General features: G+C 40.9%; 1 protein-coding gene across 1 annotated transcript in view; it reads right to left on the reverse strand.

Annotated features, from left to right (window-relative positions):
- Positions 1–1666: 1666 nt before the first annotated feature.
- HOMER2 (homer scaffold protein 2) overlaps positions 1667–17418 on the reverse strand; it is a 39151-nt gene continuing 23399 nt past the window's right edge. The window contains exons 3-9 of the mRNA XM_010717453.2: positions 15176–15307; positions 9456–9548; positions 7972–8111; positions 6644–6800; positions 5663–5773; positions 3219–3299; positions 1667–1947 (exon numbers count right to left, since the gene is read on the reverse strand). Of these exons, the coding sequence (XP_010715755.1) occupies positions 1759–1947; positions 3219–3299; positions 5663–5773; positions 6644–6800; positions 7972–8111; positions 9456–9548; positions 15176–15307 (903 nt within the window). The 3' untranslated portion in view covers positions 1667–1758. The remainder of the gene's footprint in view (positions 1948–3218; positions 3300–5662; positions 5774–6643; positions 6801–7971; positions 8112–9455; positions 9549–15175; positions 15308–17418) is intronic.

Here is a 17418-nt window from a genome sequence, read left to right on the forward strand (position 1 = left end):
ATGGTCATAGTGGCTATGAAAGGTCCCAGCTTCACGTGTCATTTAAAAGGATTAAAAGAATACAAAAAGTCCAGTCTGAAAAACAGGCAATGATGGTAACACAATGGATGAAATGAAAACTCATAGGACAATGGTAGACAAAACCCATCTCCAGCATGTGGATTATAGAGCCATGTGCAAAAATAATTCAACGCGTGTTTCATCTATAACCCATATCTTCTAAAGGTCACTTTTATAATAGAAACATGCCAAGAAAGAAAAAGTCCCTAAGAAATAATATGCAAACATTATGGCATGGGTACTGAATCAGTCGCTTCTGGAATGCACTCACCTGGTGCTTCACCAAACTTCCATCCAATAGAAGCAAATATAATATCCATAATCACAAGTTCTTTCCTGAATGAATTCAGATGCAGTGTAAACAGAATCTCAAACCAGGATACGGAGAAAGAAATGAAAGAAGCTAATGGCATTCCTAGGGATAAAAGCAAAATGTGGGCTCCTCTCCGGTCCTTCTACATCAGTCGGTGACGCAGCGATGTCCTCGCTGCAGTCCGGTGTACGAGTCTGCATTTCTCAGAACGTATTTAGAGCTGCTGAATAAACAAAGACTACATTTTCTGCCTTAGAGATTGGGTTGGAGCTTTTTTTTTTTTTTGTCAGACTAGCTTGGTGACTAACTCCCACCTGCCTGTCCCCTGAGGGGGGAACACAGGAATCATAGGAAAGAAAGGGGTTTTGATTTCATGCAGTCATTACCTGCACGTCTCCTGGGCAGGAAGCTGCTGCCTATGACCTCTTGATGCTTTTCTGATCACGCCTCCTGTGCCCCTACTGCAGCAGCCAAGCAGCAGTGATGGAGGTGCGCAGAGGTGCACGTGCGCTGCGTACAAAGCAGCAGTATGTCCCCTCCTAAAATCAATATCTGGTCCCAAGACTCAGGTGTGCACTTTTCAGAGGCACACACAGTGACTGAACAGTAAGGGTTCAAAACTGAGACGATGGTTCAAAGAGAGATGGCCTTGCTAAGCAAGAGGAGCTGTCCTCACCTATGGGTAATGTGACTTGAAGTGTAAGAGCTGGAATTCATTTCTACACTGTTGTCTTGGTGCTGCATGGACCCAAGCAAGCACATGCAGCCTGAATTGAAGGTTATATGAAATCCTCTAGATTTTACTCTCTGAATCAGGCCTGATCGATGTGGTCCCTAAAGGTACTGGCATGCATGTCAAGTGATTCACTTGACTGCAGCTCATCACAGGCACATTTTACCAGGCTGATTTACAGATCGCAGGAGCTCCATCTAATCTCTCTGCTTGGCAAAGGAATAAAAGGATACGTTGCTAGGAGTGCTGATAGTTTGGGAAAAAAAAGACGACTTGTTTTCTGTTTCTATGGTTGCAACAGCCCTTAAGAAAGATATAAATTTCCCTGCAACAACTAACTGCATATTCATTTTAAGGTAGATCTAGTTCCAGATTCCTGAGACAGAACCCTCTATTCTGTTCCCAACCCCACAAAGCTGGAGCAGCAGCATAGAAAGTTTCTAACCTCAAAAGAATTCAGTGAGCAGCACGATTGGTTTGGAAAACAAACAAATAAACGAAAACCCAAAATAACCCACAGCAAATTTTCAGCCTCTATGTACAAAAACAATGCAAACAGATGGAACATTCTAGTTATATTTTGTAAAACACATGATTGGGATCAACAAAACATCAAACATCCAGACCCTAGATTACAAAAATCTATTGCCATCTAGTTGTCAACTCCAAGTTTAGACAGTCCTTGTCGGAAATCGTGTAATTCATCTATCTTCCCATCTAGTACATCTAAAAAATTCTTTAATTCAGTTTTAAGGTTGGTCTGCCTGTGTTTGCTCTCTTCAACTTCTGTCCTTAGTGTTCTGACTTTCTCTTCAAGATCTTTGTTCTTATTCTCAGCATCCTTGAAGACAAAAAGATAGCAAGACAAATCATACAGAAGAAAGATTAGCAGCATTTAAGAGAGTAAAGCAACAAATGGCATCAGATTGGAAAAGTTTGCTCTAACTTCTGCAAACTGATTAACGTGAGCACCTCTGAAGAAACCAACACGTGCTGGACAGATTAAGAAAAGCCCACGCAGAAAAGGACACAGATTAACTGGAAAAGACACTTTGCATCAGATTTTGTCATTTGGTTGATATCTTAAAATTCAGCTGGATTTAAATCACACACCACGCATACATTTCTGTCACTGCTACAGTTGCAGAATTAGATTCTGTGCCAGCAATTACATACAGAATTATCCATGGTGGTTTAATCTTGAAAGACAAGCTTTAGAAAATACTGCCCAAGGAATGTTATTGCCTTATGCAATACTTCAGGATTCATTGGTGGTTTTTTTTTGTTTTTTTTTTTAAAGTTTGCCCTTACCCTGGGGAGCCCACAGGCATGCTATGGAGCAGCCAGGTAACACCTCCCATCCTGCGGTCTGCTCCCGCACGAACTCTTCTGCCTGGTCTCCATTTCATTAACACAAGCACATCCTTATCCTCACTAAAAGCCATGGGCATCACTGAATCAAACCACGCTCAGCACCTGTCTCCCTTCAGTATACTTCTATCTGATTTGACACCAATTATTAGAATGTTGGTACCATTGACTGGACTGATTTTGTTGATGAGACTGCTTACATTTGTCCTTCTATGTATTAATTATTGCACTTATGCAGACCAAGGCACAGTCCCATGAGTCCTGCTGGGTACAAGCACCTCCAGCAGCACAGCCATGTACCCCAAGCCCCATGGAACCACAAAGCACCAGCACAGCCTCCATGAGTTTTGTCCCCAGTGGCACACAGCTCTGCCCATCTGTTACTTTCCAAAAAGCCTCTGCAGCGACCAGCCATAGGTCTTGGGGTGCTCTGAGCACAGCACAGGCTCTGCTGGGACAGCCCCAAAGTAGGAATGTAGGATGTGAGATAGTATGGAACCAGCAGATGATGGATGCAACGTGAACCAGGGTGTGCTAACTTGCGCAAGGGAAGAAACAGACCTATGAATGAGTCAGTGATACAAAAGGCATGGTGCATTTTGCAACTAACAAGTATTTTTGTTTTTGTAAACTGGGGTTTTTTGCCTTTAAACCCTGAATTCCAAACAGAGAACTGCATGGGTTGTAAGACAAAATAAATTCATCGATTGCTTTATAATTAATTTCACTGCTAAACTGTACCTGTAATTGTTGAGATACAGATTCACATTCTGACATGAGCTGTGGTATAACTTCACCCTGCTTTCGGAGCTCTTCCAGTTCCTTTGAAAACACAAAAGAAAAGAAAAATCATTGCAAGTTTCAATTTAAAACAATGAAAATTTGAGAATAATTTTGCATATTTTATTATATTCTGCGTTGTATTTGGATTTTAATACTCAAAATAGCATGTCCGCATTCAAGAATATGCTACAATACATTTTTCACTGCATTTTTGACTTTGTACTTCTATAACAGACACTGTAATCCAATCTCTAGCATGAACGTCATTAATTATATTAATGAAATCTTAACCTAAATGACGTATCTACTCAAAAGATATGTTCAGTAAGAGAGAATCTGAAGTGCTGTAATGCTATGAGCAATTTATAGATGGTAGCAAAGAGCAAATTAGACATGAATTTACAATGATGGCAGCAAAAAGGGCCAGTGGAATTACGAGCTGCATGTAGAGAGGCATCACTACAGAGCACAGTTGCGATGGGCTCTTCCCTACTGCACAGCCCTGGGCAACACCTCCCCAGGTTTGTGTTCTGTTCTACCACTGCTGTCAAAACTGAGAGGAGTAACTGAAAGGAATTCAGGAACAGAACAACGTGACTCAGTAGGAGACCATGTCTGGTGGAAATAAAGAGTGCTGAATGCATTAATACCACAAAAAAACACCACCATTGAGGTTAGTAGGGAAAGGCACTAAGAAAGCCTGTGCACCTTGCAGAATGATTGCCAGCATCTCTGAAAAGCACATTTGCAGGTTCAAGAGAAGCTGTGCCTTGAAGAGAGTGCAGAAATGCTGCCCACACAGGTCATGATCTCAAGAACAAATGTGAGTATATTCTGTTTCTCAGCATCAGTTTACATTCATGTAAGACAGCACACCATTTAATACTGCAGACTTTTCTGAACTGCACTGAATAATTGGTTTAACTCATGTATGAATAACTATATCCAGGCAATATTCCAGCTATTGGAAAAGGAAGAGTAATTTTATTTTGAGATATTAGCTCTCATGCATACGAATATGTACACACATACACAATGCTTGAGAACTTGTATGTAAAAATATAAAAATATTATATATACACTATTACGCTGTTTACTTACTATATATATTATAATACAGTATGTATGTGCATAAATACATACTATAAAGTATATGGCATACAATATAGAATACATGTCTATATAAATATTTCAATAGATAATTCCATCCTGACTCCCATGTCTTTAAATTTCTCTCCATTTTCCACATGAAGAGAGTATCAGCAGTTCTTCTCAGAGGGCAGTGTTCACAATTGGGCTTCATGCTGGTTACTTCTGGGTGGTTTAGACCTAATCAAGGACCTACTAATGCAAGCATACAGTTGAAAACAAATTAATGAATTGGATGACAGGTGATATTCACAAGACAATTGAGTTTCTTGCTCATTTGGTATCACAAAAATGTGAAATTTGAGCAAAATGCTAGTAAATAAGGGTTCTAATATGTGCTATTACCACAGGAAGGCTAGGAAGAAAACATGACATTTTCCTTGGAAATACAGTGCTGAGAACCATATTATATTTATAAAAGTGCATCAAAATCCATCTCCCTGAACTATTTCCTTGTGTCATCTTAAAAACCCTTAACAGAACTGCTTTTAAGAGTGCCAGCTGAGATGTTGTAATGGCACATGGCAAACTTTACTGCACCTGCTGACAGCTCTTTCTTTCTCAAACAGCACAGAGCATTTGGTCACTGTAATGAAGGAAAAGACAAGGATCCCATTATTTTTCCCGCTGTTCAGGGGCCCCAAGCCATCAACATCATTCTCCTTAGAAAAATGACCACCGTGTATATCAAAAATGACAAAATGGGCTACTCCAAATGAATTCAAGTTTCTCACTTTTGGCCTTAGTCCTGAGATCAGAGGGAGGCTGTAAAATGGGTAAGCTGAAGCGTATGAGCCATCTGGGGGAAAAAAAGAAAACAGGGCCTGCTACTCAAATGCCCAGTTGCTTTGTAAATGTCTTTGTAATGAAAAATCCTGCTCCTCCTGATGTCTGTGGAACACAGGATGCGGGCACTGACAACAAAAACTGTTTTCAGCAGACATCTGTCTGGCCTGGGGCAACTTGTTCCACCTCTCCAGCTCTTCTTGTGGGAGTAAAGCACTGCATACACAAACCACCAGAATAAAGTGTGCTGTCACAGCACATAATATGGTGAAACTGAGATCTGAGAAAATCTATCGAACTATTGCCAAAGAGTTCTACCCAGAAAATCTAGAAACGGGCAACACCCTCAGACAACAGGCTTTTCCTGGCTGTAGGTAAGCCAGACCATAAATCTATGCCCAAAGTGAGAAGCAACTCCAGCTCTGGAATGTATATATGTAAGCCCTGTCTGTATTTATGGCACTTACCAGCTCTTTGTCTTGAAGCTCTGTTTCCAGCTCTTGGAGACGTCTGCTCAGCTGTGCGTTTCTTTCCTTCTCTTTATTTATTTCATTGCACTGCTCCTCCAGTTCTTCAATCTTTAAAAGATGCCAGAAAACAGATGTAATAGACACGTTTCAGAAAATCTGGGGCAGACCACAGCCAATGTGAGCAGGCATTGCTCCACTGAGCAGAGGGAAGCAAAGACAAATTTAACATGTCATAGATCTGTTTCTCAGATTACAGCACTTAACTACTACAAAATCATTGCTTCTCGCCTTAAAAAGAATCCACGAACACATCCACGAGGGAGCACTGGGGCTGCGCTTAGTTTCTGTCACACAGTACCTCACCTAATTACTCAAGGATGCACAAAACACTGAGCTGCTACAACAAGTGGGGCTGAGGAAACAATCTGCACGTCATTTCTGTGAAACTAGTGTAAGGTTGTAATGGATAGGGTGTGTCAGTGTGGCAAGGAGAAGAAATCCATCCCACGCTCTCAGCATGGCCTCCTCAGGGGCTGCTTGTCACTGGGGCTGCAGCAGGAAGGAAGGGGCGGCCATTTCCTCACCTCAGGAGCCGCACTTCCCACAGGCTTTCCCCACAGGCTGGGGAGAGGTTTGGGAAAACCTGTGTGGAAAATGACAGCACATCGTACTGATTGCATTGCTGCCCCAGACTTCTCTATCAATGACAACATCTGTCCCCTAGCGCGCGCGCACACACACAAAGCGGCAGCAATGTAAGAAAAGAGCACAGCTAACCCTCAAAGCTCCTTGGGGACTATTTCAATTAATGCTCTCACTACAGACACCTTCTCCTAAAACCCCTAATTGTATCTGTGTCTTAAAAACTGCCAATTTGAACTTGCTGGTTGCCCCTCTCATTGTTCACTGTTTTTCGTCACCCCCATCAAAGCTCACAAGGTGCCCTGGCATCCCCTGGTTGCTGGTGGCGCGGGCTACCTTGCTTCTGAGCTGGTCATTCTCCTCCTTGCAGGCTGAGAACTGCTTCTTCCAGTGCTCTATGCTGGCAGCCGACTCCTGCAGCGCTGTGGTCAGACGGGCGTTGCTCTCCCTCAGTGTCTGCAGCTCTGTCTCCCACTTCTTTACATTGGAGGAGCTGGGAAGGACCGGACACCATTAGATGGGCTGACCATTTAACCCCACATCTTGTTACTCTCTGTCTGACCAATGTACCCTGTTGTCCTGTACCTGCGCATCACTACAGTTTGTCAGCACTGCTGGGACCCTTCAGGATGGACAGTGTAGAGGAGGGGATACTATCCACACACGGTTTGTTTTATGCTCAGCCTTCAATATGCCTTACATAGTGCTGAAGAATGAAGCTACTCACTTTCCAGAGCTTTGAACTACAGAACAGAGCAAATGGAGGCTCTGAAACCTCTTCCACAGCAGCTTCTTTGCCTGTGAAGGTGTCTTCAGCAGGAGGAATGAGCAACTGGTATGATTCAGAACAGGTTATGCTACTGAAATGCTGATAATGTACTTCAAGTGTAAAATATGCAACCTTACACAGTGAGCAACTCTAATGCTGCTCCTGTCACTGCTGCCTTTATTTTAAAGAGCTTTTTATGAGTAGTCTGATCCTGATCTATTTTCTATCCATTCACAAACATATTCACACACAAGAGGCAGACAGAGCAAGCAGGATTCTAGAAAAGAATTGCACTATTCTAATGCTACAGCTTCGCATATTCCAAGTTCAGTGCTTTCATTGTGGCTGCAAATTACTCTTTTCAGCATTTCAAATAATTTGTCAAAGCAAGTAACAAAAAACGTGACTTCAAGGGGCACTACTTGCAGCTTAAGAAATATCCCCCAAAGACTTCTAGAAAATCCAGTGAAATTATAGTTTTCATTTCAACCATTTATGGTGCAGTGCATTCCCTTCAAGAATTTTAAATATCTCTACCTATTTGCATTGAAGTAAATGCAGCAAAAACAAAGGGGAGGAACAGATTAACTGCGTATGTTACCAGTAGCAATTGCTTCTCAGTGACCTAGGTCTTATTTCTGCAGATCTAAAATTCTGCAAAGGAAGGTGGTGTGGCATCACCAGATGATCTTATCTCATCATGAACCAGATCAGGAAAAGGTAAATATCTTCCAATAAGATACCAGGAGGTGCCTGCTAAAATCTGCTCATTCATTCCTGCTGCTGCATCATTTTAAATTATGTTATTACATCTGAATAATTTCTGCTAATACCATTAGCCATCATAATTACAGCACACCATCTCCATGCAATTAAGATATTAAAAGAACCTCACCTTTGGGCTAGAGCAATTTTTAGTTTATCATTCTCAGACTTGAGCTGCGCCTCAGCAGAACCACCATGGGATGCCTTCTCATCATCTGTCCCATTCACACTAGATGCTCGGGTGGAAGATGGTGTTTCACGCCCAGATTCCTGTGGCACAACACACAGATTAATGCAGGGCTTCTTTCTACATCCCACATCTCCTGCAAAGCAACTTGATTGCCTCCACCCATAAGTAACACAACTTGCATGCTGTGGCACACAAGAAGAGCATACAGGGCTTTCCTTCTTGTCAGCCAGAAAAGGGTCCTGTCCTGCTTGTACCCACATGAGTGCAAGGAGGTACAAATGCACAGGACAAATAACATGTCATGAGCTGAATACTCACAGTTCATGAAAAGTGCAAAGCTGCCTTCTTTATAAAAGAATGAAAGAATGATAATGACACACAAACTGAAAATTTAAAGTGTTCACAAATAATTTTTAATTGCTTTAACAGATGAGGCTTCTGAAGGGCCTTTGATTGTTTGTGGTTTTTAAGGTAATGAAACAATACAATGCTCCTGGAAGCACAGAAAGACCAACACAAAAATATACAAAATTCTGCTGCTCCAAAGAGATGACCGGCACACACTGCTTGTTGCTGACCACAAATACAGAACAAGCAGAGAATCATAAAAGCCACGACCAAACTCTTCAAAAACCAAAGTCTTCGAAAACCACAAATATCTGAAGTCAGCCTCTCTGAGCTGTATTTGGACATCCCCCAGGGGCTCAGATGCAGGACTGAGGCTTCAGCACCTTTTCTCTAGTCATCCAGCTCTATTTCCTGAACAATATGAATATAACCTTCCTCCAAATACCAGCACAGGCCAAGCACTGCCACCAAACCAGCACTCACTCTCTGCTGATACACCACTGCCCAGTGCTCACTGGGCACAGAGGTGCTTGGCTGTATGGAGGCGTGCTGCCTAAGAAGGCATATTATACAAATTGCAACATGAGCTCTTCCATCCAGCCCATCACTAAAGCGCTGCCTGTTTCTGCAATGCAGCTTTCAATGAATCACATCCAGGCAATGAAAGACACGGTGGCTGTGAAGCAAGCCTTTGCATTGGCAAACCAAACTCCTACAGAAATAGATTAGACAGATAACAAAAAAGTCTGCTACAGAACTATGCTGATATACTTGCTAGTGACCCAACCTATGTGTAACAGTGTAAATCAAAGGATGTGTAACTCTCCCAGCTACTAAAAATGTGTAACAACTCAGAACTGCTGAAAAAACTTACAGGTAAATGAAGACAAAGAGCATGAATGGATGAAAAATATTCCTCTGACAATGTTAATGCCCAGCAGTTGATAATTACCTTGGGCAATCTTCATTTGATATAATCCCCTCAGCCTGCTGCCAGAGGCTGGTAGTTCATTAGAAAATTTAGCTTTAAATTATTTATCCTGTATGCATATAAGTATTAAAGATAAATTACAAACCTGTGAATGATTACTTGAGGTCTCAATTTTCTCTTGAGATCTGTCTCTTGCTAGCTTGGCAGCCTCTTTCACTTCTTGGAATTTCTCTGCAAACTGGAAATAGCACAAAAGATGCTTATTAAAATTATTAACTATACATAAAACTGTTTGGTTTATTATTTTTGTATGTATCATAGATCTCCAGAAGTGACCAACTAAATTTGATAATTCATTATTTTTGGCAAGAAAAAACATTTTAATTCTTTGTCAGGAAGGTGCTTCCAAAGGCATGGCAATGCTGTTTCTAAAATAAGGATTCTCTGCAGCTCACAGTAGAATCCCACAGAGCTACTGGTGCCCCTTGGTATGAAGTGGTTTTGTTTATTTCTTCTCCCTCAATATTATTCACTCAACACTGATGGTCTATTAAAGTCAAAAGTATATATGATTCTATGATCTTATATACTAAGCCCAAAGTATGTAAGATCATGGAATCACAGAATCATATTTGGAATTAAAAAAATCAGACTTCTATTCCTCAAAGCAAGTCAATTAAATTAAAGAATGCAAATGAGCTCCTGAGACATCTGCAGGATATGAGCAAGGGATTATCAAGACAGAAAAGATGAGAAAAAGGTGATCTGGATGTGCTACAGGGACCTATGAAAATGCAGCTTTTTTGGTCTGATTTTCTAAACACTGGCAAAAATAAAGGTAGAAGACTTCAGGAAAAGGTTTGAGTGGTTTCTATAAATATCAAACTGGGGGAGTCAGTGGAATGGAAAGATAAAGATGAAAAGCAACAGTCTCGTTCCTACAAGTTGCTGGAGGACATCTGCTCATAAGCCAGTCTGGCAGTTTTGAAATACAAGTATTATTGCAGCCAATCAGTGGTGCGGGGCTTTAAACACTTTAAACAGCATGTGAAGTTTTAAAAGGATGATTGCAAAGATGGAAGAAAATGCATTTAAAAAAAAGTAATTAAGATGCTGGCAGTATATGAGTAGGTAACTTTGTCTCTCTTCTAAAGTAACCTGTGATTTGGAAAACTTGAAACACTGGGAAGGACAGACATATTAAAAGTACATATAAATAGATCTATTTTACTGCACAGCGGCGAAAAATACTGCCATTATATCCTTGGAAAATTCAGAATACCTATGACAAAACTGTAAATAAACCTTACAAAAATCAATTTTATAGTCAAGGAATGGGAAGGCTTATTATCCACATACTAATCCTACCCTCTAACTTTCAGCTTTACAGCTGGTAGTTAGCATGCTTTCTCCTAGTACAATACTGGGACTGTATAGATTGATAAATCTTCAAGTAAAAGAAATCTGGACATACATGTGGAGACAGTGCACACGGAATGGAGATTTCCAACAAACACACACACACCGCTCTTAAATCCCATGCAGGAACACATCTTCAAAGCCAACTGAAAGTTTGCAAGCCACTTACAGACTGTAACAATGCTTATGAATAATGAATATGGAGCTCTTGAATCCAGCTATGTTCTATACAACTGCTGGAATTGCATATGTAAAGTATTGCTCTTCTATTTGATGGCATGTGCAGTTCCCACACAAAATGACCTGATTACCTCTGTAGCTCTATGAAGACCCTCAGCATCACCTACTCTACATTTTGTCCTTACATTATTTGACTCCAACTTTACATAGAATATCTCCGTAATGTCTCCCACTGTGACAAAACAGCTGTAGCAAAAGGATTATTTCTAAAATACTGCGTCAACATAAGTTCTACACTTGGATTTCTTGCAAACAGGAAAGGACTGTTTCGAGTCTCGCTTTTCCAATAAATCCTTATGGGCAAGTATGAAAAATTTATGAAGGTTCTTCATGGACTTTATGAAATATGAAAAAAGAATTAGAAGTGATCTATCAAATTTTATCTTCGCAGCTATCTTCATAAAGCACACAGGAGACTGCTGTGAAAAATCATCTGAGCCAAGAAGAAAAGGATGTTTTTACACAGTGCCATAATGGAAATTGAATGTGACTAAACAAAAGCAACCTTCAACACAAAACTGATGAAGACCTCTTCACACAGTGGATTTCAGCCGCCAGTTTACCAACACATATTTAACACTTTTAAAAACAAGTACCAGTAGGTGAGATTTTCACCAATCTCAGGCAGACCCTTGGCTTTAAGAGTGGAAGTATTATCCTTACTTCTAAGCACTGTTACAATGTAAAGAGGGCTGCAACAGAAACTGAGGTGAAATACTTCTTTGCTATTTGTTTATCTCATACATTTGGTTGCAATCCATAGAGTTCTGGCGCTGCTCCTTTTTTATTCTTAGCTAATTAACAGCTGCTAGGTTTTGCTCGCAGTTTATTTTTGAAAGCTAAAGAGGATCCCCTTGGCTTGCCACGAAATTAAAGCCTTTCACTTGATTATTCTGCTGAGTGCAGAAACAATACAGCGATAGTCCTGACCCATACAATGTTACCAATGCTGACTGCTGCCTCTCTCCAGCAGCTGACCAACTCTCTCTCATACATAAAAAACTGACAAATAATTGAGATACTAAAAAAAAAAAAAATGCGTATCACCACCAAGATCTAAAGTGATTTTGAGCTATTAAACCATTGCAACAATAGAGTGCTTTTCCAAACTGGAAAATTCTTAGCTTGTACTAAGTGAAAACGTAGTAAACGCAGTCTCAAGATGCTATGGCACGTCTCATTCTCCAAAACCAACTTCTTACCATCTTTCCTCCCTTCGCCTTCCCTCTCCTTCCTAATGTCACTGAACAGACAAACTTCCCCACAATTCACAAAAGAATGACAAATTCACAAAAGCAGAGGAAACACCAACTGAAGACCTCTCCGGCAGGCTGTGGGACCAAGCTGCAGGATGGATTGGCTGCTCCCACCCCTGGGAAACTCAGCAGCCCAAGGACATTGCATCACTGGGAGTCCTGATCAAAGAGATTTAGCGGGGACTCAAAGATGCAGCTGTGCATTGCACAGATTATTTAGAGGCTGTTCAAAATCTGCAGCCTGCATGTCACCTGGAGAAATATGTAAATATGTAGAAATAGAGCTTCTTAACATTTTACACATTAAGAAGCATTATTTTGTGCACGTGAATTTTAAGCTCCTTATCTGGCACTATATTTCATGTCTCCTATCAGAAGTGGAGCAGCTGCTTCCGCTCACAGCAGTTCCACATAGACCTCCTCACCCCCTGGCTTTGTGGAATGGGCTATGCAGTGCTCCCACCTGGGAACACCGGGTGCCTGACCCACACTGCATGTGTGGCATTGCCACTGTGGCTTTTCCTCAGTGTCAGGCAGATTATCAGGGATGAGAGCTTTTGCTCATGAAAGTGGCCAGGGATCATACTGCACGCGTAACACCCACGTGCATAGATGGAAAGCAAAGGTCTGGCACTTCCCAGAAGCTGACTGCAGTTGCTTTATAATGTGCAGAGTCTGGGCTCGCTAGACTTCTCACCTGTATAAATCTCTGTCCCTATGCCCTTGGCTAGCTAAATACTCCTAAGATTATCATGTCTGTACCACAGCATCCTGAGCGACAGCAGAAACGTTACTTTACAGCCTGGTGTGCAAAACACCAGTTTTACAACATCAGTCCTGCCTCTCCATCACAAACAGACAGACCATTAATACTGGTTTGATTCCTGTTTCAATTTTGGTGTAACAACATCTGAGACATTTTTGAGGTAAAGGACCTTAAGCAGGACATTACCATCCACATTGATTGGGAGAGTCCCAATGTCTGTTGTTAATTAGGTTACTAGGTCATTGAATGCAGTTTTCATTAATGGCTCATGTTTAATTTGAACTGCTTGTCCCTATAGGTATGGATTAATGCTTAAGCATCTCAAGAGAAGAAAGCCATTAGAAAGAGGCAATATCTTTTATTAGGCCAGCCAACATGCTTAAAAAACACAGGAGTTGATAGGTATGCTAACCACTTCTCATATCTCATTATTACCCATTGTTTTCAGCTGACATCCTTCATTTTCATTTACTTATTTATTTTAAGCCAGGGCTATTGATCTCTGGTTCACAGGAGTTTTAGCACACCCTCCCAACTCCTGGCTAATAGCTTCAGGTATTTTTGGGAAGCCCGGTACACTGTTATTTATATCTTTTATAAGAGTGTAATGACATCAGCATAAAATGAAACAATTTCGCTATTCCCAATACACTTCTGTAATCTCTTCACCACCTTTGATCTTTCATACTAATGGCTTAAAAATTAAATGGAGGAGCATGATCATAAGGGATATCTTGGACCCATTGCTTTGCATGGCAGTATAATAAACAGCTCTTCTAACATTTTCAAGACAGACAACTGCCAGATTTTCAAACACAACATTTTAAGCCATTTTCAGAAGTGCCCCTTAAACCATCTCTTTTCAATATTCTGACCAGAAACAGCCTTTCTGCTGGTTTTGGAAGTTTCTCCTGCAAGGAGAAGGCTGTAGCATGGGCAATGGGCACTTCACGGATTAAAGATAAAGAGTCACTTAATAATACCAGCATTAAACTTACTCTAGGCACATCTTTGGTCAATTCCAGAGAATATGGTAAATTCCCTCTGATTAGGCTGTAAGGACTGCTAAATGTGCCGATTCTAAAGATGCCCAAATGTTGCATTGTATCATGGCTTACCTGTTACTCAAAACAAATGATTCCCCTTGATTAACCCTCCTACTACTTATTTAGCTGCTATAAATACCTGTTTGAGGTGAAACAAGCACTCATCTACATCTAAACATCACAAAACTTCACTATCACCAACATCACATTTTTAAAAAACAGTTTTGCATGTGATTGATCGAGTGGCCTTAGCACCCCAGGACAGCATCCCATTACTGCCATGGCACTTAACAGACATCCCAAATCCAAAAGTAATTTAATATGCAAGGTAAAATATGTTTTGTATTTAAGAAACACTTGCAAAAAACACACATGTGGAAACTGCAAAAACTCAGTTTTAGAAAACTAAAACCTGGTAAAAATTCAAGTGATTGAAATGTCTCCCTCCAATTGCAATGACTTGCCTTAGCTATTTTAGACACTACAGGAAACTTCAGTTCTCAGGATTGCATTCAAATAAAGCATGCAAGAGGACAGCAGCATGAGAGGCTGTGTACCATGTCCTAGGGACACAGTGTTTAGTTAACTGCTAAGCTTGATGTCAAGTAGTCATGCTTCAAGTGGCAACTATGTGCTAGATAAATAATGCTTTTCTGTTGCAGGAACAAACACCTCAGCCTCTTGATGAGCACTGGGCAAGACCACTGATCTAATGATAGGGAATTTATTTTAAACTGCTTGTTACTCATTAGCAAAGGCAGTCATGCAGCCGGCCCCTACCCAGGGTTGTGCTGTGCTGATACCAAGGTCAGGGCAGCTCTAGGAGGTACAGCCTTGGTCCCATTTGGCTTCACAGCTCTGTGAGCATCTGGAATTGCAAATGTTTTTAACTACCCTGGGCAAAACATCAAAATCCCCACACTAGAACCATCATCAGCAATCCAATTTAATTTATAGTTTAGACCACAGAGTTTACAATGCAGCCTGCTTCTGTACACAGAGATACTAGCAAGTTATAGGAATTGATCAATGCATGTGGATGAAAAGGATTTGCAGAATCATGCAGACTGGAAGAGGCTGGATGGGTACACACAGTTCTTCACTCTCAGCAAACAAGACTGCTGGGGACCCCCATTACCTTGGACAGCTGCTGCTCAGAGGGAAAGCCCAACCCAAACACAGTGTTGGCTCTGCTGTCTGCCCACTGGCCGAACTTCTGCGAGGTTTTGGTGAAGGTCATGTTGGGGGTGATTGTGCTGTTTATAATCACCTGTTTAGAAACAGATCAAAAAAGAAGCCACATCAGAAATTTACATTCTGGCAACCATATAAATCAAAGCAATTAGCAGTTTGAACAGAGAAGCTACAGTACTCCCAATAATTTTTCCCAAAACATATATTTAATATATTGTCTTACTTGATGCAGGAATTGTGATGTTTTATCACCTTTTATTTCCAAAGTACCATCATAGTCCTGCAGTTTAACACCACAGAACTCAAAGCAGGGACAGGGGGTTACAAAACTACCCTGGCAGAAACATGGAGTTGATCTCACTTTTTCAGCATAGAAGCACACGAATTATAGTTTAACAGTGAACTTAACCAGGGAGGGTGGTAAATGACATCACCAACAATGCACATGCAGCTTCAAACATAAGTGTCATCAGGACAAATATTCCACCACTTTCACACTGACTGATATCTGATTCAGGAGCCTTGAAAGCAGCAGTGCTTCTTGTGATCAAAGAAATGGCCAACAAGAGGAAGGCTGCAGGGATGCAGTCTCTCAGGAACTTGGTAGGAAAGGCATGAAGTGTAACCATACCAAAAGGAATGAGATATACATGCCAGTTCATTATTAAAGATCTCAACTTTATTTTCAAGATACATCATTATATGAGCCTAGAGACTCCTTCCCTTGAAAATGAATTCATGAGCAACAGTCTTCCTGCTAGCAGAACAAGAGCTTTCTTTAGTAACATGTACCATCATTTCCAATATGCAAATTATGCAGTAATTAAGCCAAATCCGTGGGACAGCTTAATTAACATGATCAGGAAGTATCCTGGCAACATCATTTGCTAGGTATTCCAAGCAGATTTTTCCTAAGCTATCATTTACATTTAGCAAAAAGTGTGAATTAAATTCACCAGAGAAAGAACATTCCTTGCCTCCATCCCCTCCCTAACTTTTACCCTCTGTGTGGATGCTTCCGTTTTCCTTCTTAGAAACCGCACATCTTCGGTGGCTCCCCATACTGTGCCATCACTTCCCAACAAGTATACAATTCCCTGCTGTGTGCACAGGACCAACCTCAGCACACAACGAGTTGATCCAGACCAAGCTCAAAAGCAGTATGAAATCACTGCTGCTGGAAGCTTCTCACCAAAAGGATGAAAGCAGGGCAGGGCCAAGTGGCTGACGCTAGTAAATTCTGTTTTACTTTTTTAATAGGAAGGATCAGGATGAGAATGGGGAAGAGGTGATTCTTCTTCAGCCAGCGTTGGCTGACATATGCTGTGTAGAAATGAACTTTTGAAGATGAGGCATGGTTTTGTATGGCTGTCTCATAGAGGCATAAGGAAAGCTGCCCAGATGTGCTGTGCTCCAGCTGAGTCATGCAGCAGAAAGGCGCCAATATGGAAACCTAAGTTCAATTCCAGTGATTTAAATTAAAAGAAAACCAAAGACTTCAAAGATTCTATGCATGGTTTTGACAATTCAAAGGGAGGGTGACAATAGGAGGACTGGATGATACAATGAGTCACAAGAAAGGGGGTGAAATCTACAGCCAAGTGAGAAATTAGGATGTTTTCCATAAACAGTAAAGAAAGTGCTGAACATATATCCTACGTCAGACAGGGGAACTACTTAAACGTATCTGTCTTATTGATTTATTTTAGAAGCTCTGAAACAACAATAAATTTCAAGGGATAAAAAGTATTATTTCAGCCCTACTGTGCCTATCAAATCAGACATCTTTGGGTGAAAAACTAATAAAATGACCCCTCTCACTGAAAGGTGAGAACGTTCTTCACAGGAAGCTGACAATGAGAGTAATAAAAATTCCTAAAATAAACATTTAGAAAATACAAACATAAAAAACACACTGAAGAGAACTTTTAGACCAACAGTCCAACATCAAAGAAGCGATAAGAGGGATAATGAAGACTGCAAACTAGAACACAAAGCAACTTATTGAGCAATGAGATGAAGTATATTTGCTTAGCACCTTAGAGGTTCATTTTTTCTGTAGCCAGTGCAGAATCCAAGGGAAGGTTGTGGTGATCACACACCTTCGAGAAACTGTCAGTTCATCTGCTACATTTATAAAAAGCTGCAATTAGTGAAACTGCTTGCAAGCCAGCTCTAGCTTTTTTT

Source organism: Meleagris gallopavo, chromosome 12 (assembly GCF_000146605.3).
Source record: "Meleagris gallopavo isolate NT-WF06-2002-E0010 breed Aviagen turkey brand Nicholas breeding stock chromosome 12, Turkey_5.1, whole genome shotgun sequence".
Classification (NCBI taxonomy): domain Eukaryota; kingdom Metazoa; phylum Chordata; class Aves; order Galliformes; family Phasianidae; genus Meleagris; species Meleagris gallopavo.